Genomic DNA, 11,140 nt, shown 5'->3' on the forward strand with positions numbered 1-11,140 from the left:
TATTCATCGAAATAGCCTATTTCGATGTTGCTACATCGAAATAAGCTATTTCGATGTTGGCTTCACGTGTAGATGTAGCCTTTATGTGCATGAAGTCTGAACAAAGAGTACTGTTATTATGAGACCCCTGCTTTGCCACCTATATGATTGTGACCCATTGTTCATATTATATTTCCAGGTATTATAAAGAAGTGTGGAATACAAGGCACTTCCTGTATAATTGAGAACTCAAGGCAGCTTTGGGGCAGGTTTTAGATATCTAAAGATGCAGCTAGGCACCTGGGAAGATTACCAAAAGCACCTACATGCCTAACTTCCATTGACTGTCGCTTATGGAAAAAAATCACAACTACGCACTCCTATATACCTTAAAAATTTGGCCTGCTGTCCACATTCTTTAACAGTGAACTAATTTAAAGGACTGAGCTTTCTCCCACTGGAGTAAATTGGGTTTGTATCATGGATTTTAATGAAAGTGGGACGAAAGCTCTTTCACGTTGCATTTACCTAATCCTGAGAAGGTGCATTTTATAAATCAAAATTCAGATACTTTCAATCCATAATATATCCCCTTAAACAACAAAACAATTGAAGGGGATAGTCACAGTCAAATTATCTTCCTAAGTGTTTTATTTGTTTCAACATGAGGGCATTGGAAATCACAGAACTATTGAGATTGTAAACATAAAATGAATTACTTACTTATAATTACCATCAGAATGACTGCACATACTACACCAAGGATGATCATCATCTATAAAGAGAATTGAAAAAGAATAATTAGGTCTTTTGCATGGTAAAAGATTGTTACAGGTTTTGACTTCTGGTGGAGTGTTCACACTGTTCTGGTGATTTTAACCCTTGCACAGACCACTGTAATGTTTTTTTACAAGTCTCTAATGTAGCACTTCCTAGAACTGAGACAATCAGAGAGAGAGAGAGAGAGAGAGAGAGAGTTAAGACACAAGATAACAAATTTGAATCTGTTTGCTGTTTTGTAGCCTAAGTTGCTATATGGCCAGCTAATATGGCTTCAGGTGTATTCACCAGTATCTCCAAAGGACTTTCAGTTATGATAACATAACTTGATTATCCACATGACTGAAATGCACACATTCTAGAGAATTTGTTAATCAAAAAATAGTAAGTATTGAAAATTAACTAGAGTTTTGTAAGGGATATAATTGTTCAAGCTTCAGCTGAGGAGCTGACTTCTAATTGTTTGGGAGACGTTAGAGAGAATCTCTCCTTGGGGAAGCTTATTCCCTACCTGCCTATTGCAGGATTTCTTGCACCTTCGTCCAAAGCAGACAGTCTGGGACACAGGATATTGGGTCAGCTGTATCACTGGATTGATTCTGTTTTGTAATTCCAATGTTCTCGCATTTCAGAGAATACAAAGATGTGTGGTTCTCAGAGCCACTGTTTAGGTTTAAGTCTACCTCTGTTCAAAGCCAGTATAACTTCCAAATACCATCTTAGTTGTGTAAAGAGTAAAACACAGTACAAGCTTTATTATCAGGCATCCCTGGCAACTCTATTCCCCAGGGATGCCAAATAATAAAATGTGCCAGTTATTTGAACTGGGGCCTCCTTGGGAAGGCTTTTACTGTAATTTACTTTTCAGCATTAAGAAAAAAAGTCATTTAAAGCCACCCTACTGTTACAAGGGCACATTAGAGAAAAGTGAAAGGAAATAGATTTAACAGGCAATGCCTATCCTCTTTACCTTGCAATTTTTCCACCAGTATTTTCTCTTCAATTTGGCCGCACTAGTTTCAAACTGTGAGGCGCCAGCTTGTAATGCATCTGCCCGGTTGTCAAGCTCTGAAAGCTTTTGATCTCTTTCTAGAACCTTGTCTACATTCACTCGCATGATGTCCACCACCTGCAAAGATAACCCTCAGTTAGCACACTCCATATATGGAAAGTCTATATTCATAGGACTGAAATATTGTGGTGAATGGGAAGTGCCCCTTTGCAAGGTAAAAAATATGGCTTGCTATTACATAGACAATTCCCCTATAACAGGGCTACTCAAACTTATCCTGGGAGCCACAGGTAGACAGTAAGGTACACATAAGCCTGCTGAGATTGTATCCTTACAGACTAGAAAATACTGAGATTCTAGTTATTTCTATGATTTTTTTTGGAGAAACATGCTACACATTTCATTGGGCTGGAAGGGACCTTGAGAGGTCATCAAGCCCTTTCCTGCTGCATGACCTATCACCATCCCTGACGATTTTAAATGTAACAGGCTCTGGACCCTTGGAAGGCCCCCTCAAGTGCTGAACTTACAGCCCTGGGTTTACAAGGCCAAAGTGCTAACCACCCCTCCCTCCCAGCAGTCTTTAGTGCTTTCACTCAATTAGCTATTTTGCTACTGTTACTGGAAACCGGCTGGCCAACATACATACCTGTGATTGAGCAGACACTAGCGCCTTTGCAATACATGCTAGCTCATTAGTGCAGGTTAGGAACACTAGCCTAATGTATTGTTTTTGCTACTGATGACTTAACAGCTATTGTGGAAGTAGGCTTGATAAGATTCTAATAGGAGCCAGCACAACCTATCAGCTCCATTTCACACAGGACTATCCCACAACTGTAGCATGAAATCCTGTTTGGTATTGGAGGACAGGTGAGCATTTTACATATGTAGTACCCAGAGGCACTCCTCATCTGGGTGAGTGAAGTCTCTGCTCTACAGCCTCGGCTGAGAGTCAGCTGGCCTTTAGCTCACATGGTAGAGTGCAGGGCTTTAGACCCTATGCTTGCCGTTTCTATCGCTGGTGCCAGTGACCCGGGTCTGGCAGCATTAGACACACAAATGTTTCAGTCACTAACTATTTTACTATGGAGACCAGCATGGGCTTGATGCCTAAAAGAGCACAGACCAGAAGAGACAAGGTACAATAATTCAGTTATTTCACAGAAGCTGAAATATACTTACTTTGGTTTTAAGCATTAATTGGCTAAAACTGCCCAGAGAGAAATCCTAATCCAAACCCATCAGTAGTTTATGCAGGCAATGCCCCTGTTGCAGTCAGTGAGGTTTTGTCCACCTATTTCAGCAACAAACAGGGAACTGGTCTGCCTTTCTTTATGCATTGTTATACAGCAGATGACCTGAGTTGTAACTTAACCTAATTCAATCTGCTCGGAAGAGTAATAATTAGAAGTTAGAGTCAAACGTATACTTTTCACACAGTTTGATCCTCTAGCAGAGACCAGATTTGTTATAAGATGCACCATATATTTATGTACAAGAGAAAACAAAATATTGTGGGGCCATTCTTGCTCCCATTGAAGTCAAAGGCAAAATTGCCATTGTCTTCTAGTGGGAGCAGAATGAGGCTCTCCATGTGAAATCCTGGCCTCACTGAAGTCAGTGATAAAGCAAATTCCACCTCTACTTGCTGGCAAGTGGAGTTTTCTTCTCTTCCTGGTGAAATGAAAGGGTACTGTAGTAAGCCACAGCTTCTGTTGGATTTCCACAGAGCAAGTGTTTGGTGCCACCTAAAGGATGCTTTACCAAAAGACACATTGAAACAAAAACATTTTCTAGGAAAAGACTGCAGGAAGACAGCAAGGTAAAAGTAAAACATGATGAGGTGGATTCTCAGCTGTGGGAATTGCCACAGTTCCACAGAATTCAAGGCATCTGGCTCAATACATTTTTGCCTTACTCCTGAAGATCCCCATACATACAGTTTTGCCTCCTTGCCTCTAGTCAGCCTGATGGCTGAGCTCTCCCCACCATAAAAGAAGTGAGTTCTACCTGGCTCCATTATATGGCTCCTCTGGACACCACCCCACAGCCACTTCTATCCCTCAGGTCTGAACTGGCCATGGAAGTGAACATGGACATTTCAAGGGCACCCTGAGATTGATGGTCACCAGCTGTCCACTTACCAGACATACCAGTGAGTGACTTCCCTGCCAATTAGCCTGATTCTGCCGCTCCATTAAAACTCCTAACTACTGGGCAGCTGACTCCCATAGGCCTGAGTTAAAAATATCAGAATTAAAGAGTGACTCAAGCCCCAAAGTACAGAATCAAGTCTTCAGAATTTTGGGATGAACGAGACTTTTGGTTTGGCCGGTCTATTATTGGAACCTATTTCTAGTCTCCTGCTTGAAGAACCCCATTCACATATTTGAAGTGTTTTATTGTTTAAAAGGAACTAATCATATTTCTTCTCCCAAGTAGGGCCATTTGGCTGATTCTGAGTTACACAAAATGCTCACAGCACCCTTGTGATGCAGTCTGTCTGGGTAGAGAAGTTTATTATTTTGCCTGGACCCAGGGTCCTTACCAGAGACCAAGACACAGTGGACCGGATTCTCTTCTCATTTTCCACAGTGAGAAGAAAAAGTCACCCCATTAAAGTGAATAAAATTACACTGCTGTGAAACCAATGTGAGAGAAGAATTGCCCTAGCCTTTTCTATAAATGGATGCTATTTTGATCTGCTCCAAACAGGAGACCAAAAACCGGAGAGTTTGATAGGGAGGGGAGATCCCCCTGCTGAACGAACAAGATGGGACTACTGACTTTGGGGACTTTGACTCTTTGCATTTTTCTTCTCTTTCAGATGATTTCAGTTACTTTGTCAGTTGGGATTGTGTGGCCTGGGGGAATGCTTGAGCCTTTGTTCCCTTGATTATGCTTTAACAGCCTCCATCAGTTTTGTGATCACCTTTCCTCCTGTGGCTAATAAGGGACTAGAGTTGACCTAGGAGAGAAGGCCTTAAAAGCCAGAGGCTAAGTGACCAGGAGACTGCAAACAGGGGAATTTGAGAGGGAGTTTGTAAGAGGAAATCTTACTGTCACAAGTATGGTTAGGAAGGGCTGCATTGCCTGTGCCAGCTTTCCTCCTGTCTCCTCTGCCTGCAGCCAGACAGACCATGGGTACATCTATCCAGATCCTGGAGTGGTTTTGCAGAGAGTGTGGTCTCCATTTCCCACTTATAGAAAACCAGGCTGGGGGGACCATCCAATGTGAAAAGTGCCTCAGGAAGCTGGTGGGAGAGCTACTGGACGATGTGACTAGGTTGAGGAGCATCTGTGCCCATAAAGAATTCCTTCAGAGTATTCATATGGAGACATCCAAAGCTGAGGAAGCTACCCAGCTACAGAGGGTTGCTGCCGCACCACTGGGAAAGGTGGAAATGGCTCTGTCAGAGGGGATACTCGCAGCCGGTTACCTCTGGCAGCAGGCAGTACTCCACCCATGGTCCCAGCCCACACACCATGGTGATGGAGAACTGTTACACTGTTCTGGCAAAGAAAGGTGAGGAATCACTGCCTAAGGTGGAGGAAAGCTTAGAGGTGGGAGCAACAGAGATATGTAGTTGACATCTACTATAGACCACAAGATCAGGTGGATAAAGTAGATGAGGCTTTCTTCAGAGAATTAAGAGAAGCTTCCAGATCCCAGTTTGACAAATTCCTGGCTGGGATGATTTGCTTAGGGTTGGTCCTGCTTGGGGCACGGGCCTGGACTCGATGGCCTCCTGAGGTCTCTTCCACCCTGAGGATTCTATGAAAAACCATATACCCCAAGGCTGGGAGGTCTGCAGCCACCATGTAGTCATGGTTGGAGACTCACTTCTGATGGGGATGGAAGCACCCACCTGTTGCCCTGACATGGCATCTTGGTAGGTATTCTCTTTGCCAAGGGTCTGTATCTGAGATATTATAGAAGGATCATCAAGGATCATCCAGCCCTCTCACTGTTGACCGATGCTGCTTATCCGTGTGGGCACAAATGATACTGCAAGGTATGACCCTGAGCAGGTCAGAAGAGACTACAGGGCTCTGGAGTGCAGGTGAGGGAGTTTGGAGTGTCGGTAGTGGTCTCATCAATCCTTCCAGTCAAAGGTAGGGGCCAAGGCAGAAACAGATTCATTCTGGAGGTGAATGCCTGGCTGCTAAGATGGTATCACCAGGAGGTCTTTGGTTTCCTTGACCATGGGATTTTATTCCAGGAAGAAGGACTGCTGAGCAGAGGTGGGGTCCACCTATTGAGGAGGGGGAAGATAATATTTGGATGCAGACTGGCTAACTTTGTGAGGATGGCTTTATCCCCTGTAAATAAGGGGGAAGCACTAGTTATGGTATACTTCAGTAAAGTGTTTGAACTAGACTTCAGTAAAGTGTTTGATACAGTCTTGCACGATATTCTTATAAATAAATTTGGGAAATACAACCTAAACAGTGCTACTATAAGGTGGATACATAACTGGTTGGATAACCACTCCCATTGATGATTCGCAGTTATGATAGAGGGGCACAACAAGTGGGGTTCTGCAGTGATCAGTTTTGGACCAGTTCTGTTTAATATCTTCATCAGTGATTCAGATAATGGCATACAGTGTGTGCTTACACAGTTTGTGGATGATACCAAGCTGGTAAGGGTTGCAAGTACTTTGGAGGATAGGATTATAACTCAAAATGACCAGGACAAACTGGAGAAATGGTGTGAGGTAAATGGGATGGAATTCAATAACGAAAATGCTAATCCACTGATAGCAAGAGAGAGTTCTGTACTGTTCCTATGTGGTGTTCAGTTAGGTAATGGAGCATGACCTAGGAGGTCTTCAGTGTATTGGCTGCACTACATAACTGGCCATACTGCAAGTCAGTAGCTCATCCATGAGAAACCCAAGTTTAGCTGGATGTCTGGCATGCAAGATTAGCTTCACTGGTTCAATGAATATTGAATGATGAGCATGACCAAGTGTGAATATTCTGTAATATTTGTAAGAATCATGGGAAAAGGCTATTTACTCTTGGGCAACCTATAGCAGAAATGTGACTGATGCCTAGGTGCCCTGAGTTTGGGGCCTGTGCCACCGGGGAACTCATGAATACAATGGCAAAGTCAAACCCTGGGACAATTGCTACCTAGCAACTAATGATCATGGATGGTCAACCCTCCATCAGAAGCTGTTTTTGACCAACTGGACAGCAAAAGATTGAGGAGGAGCCTGGTAGGACTGACTTGGGAATTTGAACAAGAAGGGAGAGATTCAGAGAAGGAGCCAATAGGGACATACCAGTTGGGTTCTGGGCTAACCAGAGTGGACTATGCTGTCATTTTATTTTCTCTGTGATATCCAAAGACTTGCTATATGGTGTTCCTGTTGACCAATAATCTTGTTTTGACAACAGTGTGTGAAGGTCACTGGTTAGCTGTTGGCGATGTGTTGTTCCTTAAGGTCTCCAAGTGTCCCTTAGTGGCTAGCCTCAGTGGGACCTACTGAAAGGAGTTCATGGTAGGAAGCAGGGCTGGTGAAGGCCCTGATGTCAAGTCTATGGAGGCAGTGAAGCCATGCATCTTATCCTCAAGGAAGAGTGAGACCTCTACACAGTCTGGCCACTGTAGGGGTCATGCCAGATGCTCTAAAGCTGGGGTCATAGCCTTGATTCTGATGATCCATGACAATTAATAAGACTGTAAAAGAGAATTATCAACCCAAGGAAGAGGAAATCTACGCTATAATTTAGGTTTCATACCATACAACTATTCAAAAAGTAGCTGGGGACGTCTTGGAGCTGTTGCTCTGTGGACACACTCAAATCTTTGTCTTTGTCTGAATTTATATTTTAATAATAATCAAATAAATTAAAGAAAACTGTTATTAGGACCTATGTAGCCCTAGCCATGGAAACTCACCAAGGTTTGCAGACACAGGATCCTTCCCACTCCAAGTACTCTGCTGGGGCAGGGCCTCTGTTTTTATAATCCCAGAAAGGATTTGTATTTACACTGGTTATTTTCAACACTGACAGAGGTACATATGTTTTATGAGTGGAAGCTTTAGGGAGCGAAAGACTAGGTTTTATCTCTTCTGCACTCTCTGTTAAAAATCTTATCTCATGCAAACCAAGTGCCATAGACACCCTGACTTTAACTGAGGGCCACAGGATCTTTGCTAGAAAATGAAATCTCATCTGTTCCCCTGTTGTGTATAGCTCACCTCATCAACCTGAGCTTGTGTCTGCTGCAGTCTTCTGTTACTGGTCACACCGATGTGAGGTGGAGGCCCACCTGCCCCGGGAATGGTGGAACCTGCAGGAGCTTGGACAGGAGCTGGGGCTGACCTAAACCAGAAGCACAGAAAATCATGGATCATGCTTTGAATTTCATTCATTTACACCTTTCCTTCACTACCCATCAAAGGTGTGTATATACACAGATATAAAGCAAAGTTTTTAGCTTTCCACATATTGTCTATTCATGCAGGCACCCAAAGTTAGGCATTCAACTCTGTAGTTAGACACCTGATTTGAGGGAACCAAGTTTAAAAATTGGGGCTTTCTGGTTTCCTTCTAATCTTCTCATTTTTCCCATTACACAGTTCTTACTCAAGCAAATCCACTAGAGTCAACAGGAATCCTGTGTGCCTTCTATAGGGCCTTATGATTGGCTATCAATCATGTTTCTTCTCTAAAGTCAGGAGAAAGGACTACTGTACAGCATGTCCATGGACCAGTCTATAATGGGCATTTCATCTGTGCAGTTAGATTTTGTGCAATTCCTTTCCATGTTTTCACAAGCCATAACATGCCCTGCTCGCAGTCTAGCAAAGACCCTCTGGTAGGGTTATGCGTAAATATTAAAGCTTTAGAAAACTCTCCCCTGGCAGCATAGCCAAGTTCATTCACTTGAAAATTGCAGAACTAGGCATCAAACAAACCCCAGCAACAGTTCTGAACACATGGTCTCGTGAGCACATGTAGGTGGGACCAACTTCATAACAATGATGGTCCCCCTCTGCTCACTGTTCTCATTCTGAATACCCCCACCTCCAGTTGTTTTACACTGTTATACTTATCTTCACTGTCAGCCTCTTCCAAGGCCTTAAGCTAGCTGGGCGATGTCATGTCTTACATTATATGTCTCTTTTTTGCCCAGGCTGGGAGGATTTTGCCCTGCAGCTGGGCCTACGGACATAGGTTACAGCCCAGCTCAGAAGTATGGCCAATCCCCAGAAGACAGCTCGTTTCAGAGCTCCTCCCTCTTCCAGCCAGTGACTGACCTAAATGAGCTGAAGGAATGAGGAGGAGGAGAGCAGATGTGCTCGCTCAGGGTAGGCAGGGAATGGTCATGTCACTGAAGGGAACTTCCCTGGCTTCAGGACTACCTCCGTGAAATGGGCTAGCAAAAGCATCAGAGACCCCACTCCCACTTCCTGTATCCAGAGGCCTCCCTCACTTCGAGGGCCTCCTTCCACTCTCTGTCCTGTGAGGCAGAGTCATTGTAAGCCCAGCCAGGCTGGGCCCAGGATTCCTGGGAGTTTGACCTCCAGCCTTGTGGTCAATTAGGGCAGGGGCTAGATTGCTCTCTCCAGCTGCTCACTGACCCAGCTCCAGGCCACTCCAGCTCCACTCTGAGCTGCTCTGCCTCCAGCTCCTGGGGCTGTTTCTCTGGCCCCTCGCTCTGGTTTCTGAAGCCCCACTCCCAGCACACGATCTGCTCTCTCAGCTGTTTCTCTGAGTATCCCTGCCTGGCATGGCTCTGCTTCCCATCTCAGTCTTGGCCCTGGCTTTCGCCTCAGCTTGGCCCAACTGTCTCACCCAGGCAAATCCAGCTCATATGGAGGATGGGACCCCATGACTTACTGACCCCCCATTGCTTCTAGGGACTCTCATTCTCAAGGTCCTGATTTCCAATTACCATTCCCCTTCCTTTTGGTACTGGGAGGTAGCTTCCCCGCCCCTGAGATACAGTAAGAGCTTCACAGTCCCCTTACATCACCATGGCTCTTCCCTCCATCTTCTTACCTGAGATGCTGCAGGGAGAGAGGGCTGAGAACCTGCTTCTACTACCAAGCAGAGAGACGCATTGAAAAAGAGGAAAAAAGACAGGAGAAGCCAAAAGTGGGTGGGAGGAAATTTTGGATGAGGGTTGTTTATGGTGAGGCAGAGGATCTCTGAGGCACACAGCAGTACTTAGCCACATCGCCCAGGTTAGTGTCAGCTACCCACTGCCTCCCCAGAACAGACCTGTTTAAATGATTTGCTCAAGCCCCGAGATTAAAATTTTTGGCAGAGCTAGAGATAGAACCCACATGTCCCAGCTAACATGCAAAAGCAACGCTGTCACCCTCAACATTGTTTTTAAAAACATTTCCTTGAGACGATATGGCAGTTCCACTCCATACGAGTGGCTGAACTTCAGCAGGTAAATCATCCTACTGGCTACACACATCCAAATGACTTCAAACAGCCATTTCTGATACCTACATATCAAACCTGTGACTCGTTCTCTTTTCTGAAGGTTCCCCTTCAATTCCTCCTGCAAAGCAAACAAAGCCTTCCCTGTAACTGAAGAGGAATTCCTGAACATTCAGATTGCACCCCCTCCCCCAAATTCCACACCCACATTCCCAATGCCTCCCTCACAATGACAGCCCGAGGGAAAACAGTGTCTGTCTCAATTATTCCTTTCTACAAGGGCTTGATTAATATCAATGGAGTTATATCCCCATCAGAAAATTTCCCCGCCACCTTGCATTTCACAGAGTCCCCAAATGCAACCTCGGTCATCAATTTGTCAAATCCAAGAGCCCCTTAGGAAGATTTCTGATCCACTGCTTTCCATTTACTGAGATTAAGCTGCATATTACACTCTATTTGATAGCTCCTATATCAAGCTGTGATTAAAAAGAAAGGGCTTGAGTCATATGATAAACAGCACATACTTTGTGAATGACCCATCAGTTGCCAGGAACACAAAAAGCCAGACTGTGATCACATTTCATCAGCCTAATATCATAGCAACTCCAATAAAATCAGTGGGGGTAGTCTGCATTTACGCTTGTGCAACGAAGATTGGAGTTTGGACCACGCTGTATATCTGGTCAAAATAATACATCCCGTGTGGATAGGGCTTTGGGAGGATGTTCTGGGATCATACAGTTGAAACTGTAAAATATCACCATTCTTCAGGAAAAGAGCCTTTTCCAAGCAACCCAACTAGGTAACGGATGTAGCAAAACTGTGTGATACCACATGCACTAGTTTAAAAACACAACACGGCCACACCCCTGGCTAGATTTTGTTAAAATATTTGAGGCTACAGCATGGTAATACACTGAACGAGCCTCCTGGTTTGGCTAAGAA

The 11,140-nt window shown here is 44.3% G+C and overlaps 1 protein-coding gene across 1 annotated transcript; it reads right to left on the reverse strand.

The window, feature by feature from the left end:
• Positions 1-694: 694 nt before the first annotated feature.
• LOC142018642 (vesicle-associated membrane protein 1-like) lies at positions 695-10,892 on the reverse strand. The gene is made up of 4 exons (XM_075004601.1): positions 10,834-10,892; positions 7,993-8,116; positions 1,730-1,888; positions 695-754 (listed from the first exon to the last, which is right to left on the reverse strand). Exons 1-4 carry the CDS (start codon positions 10,890-10,892, stop codon positions 695-697), a joined length of 402 nt encoding a protein of 133 aa, XP_074860702.1.
• Between the last annotated feature and the right edge of the window lie 248 nt (positions 10,893-11,140).

This window comes from Carettochelys insculpta, chromosome 10 (genome assembly GCF_033958435.1).
Source record: "Carettochelys insculpta isolate YL-2023 chromosome 10, ASM3395843v1, whole genome shotgun sequence".
In the NCBI taxonomy this organism is placed as follows: domain Eukaryota; kingdom Metazoa; phylum Chordata; order Testudines; family Carettochelyidae; genus Carettochelys; species Carettochelys insculpta.

What these genes read in the sequence shown, in the direction of transcription:
- LOC142018642 (XM_075004601.1), bottom strand. Translation starts at nt 10,892, where the DNA reads ATGTATTATTTTGACCAGATATACAGCGTGGTCCAAACTCCAATCTTC. An exon ending in CCAATCTTCGTTGCACAAGC is followed by an intron (nt 8,117 to 10,833) that starts GTAAATGCAGAC and finishes CTTCTGGTTTAG; the next exon opens with GTCAGCCCCAGCTCCTGTCC. An exon ending in CACAAGCTCAGGTTGATGAG is followed by an intron (nt 1,889 to 7,992) that starts GTGAGCTATACA and finishes TTATCTTTGCAG; the next exon opens with GTGGTGGACATCATGCGAGT.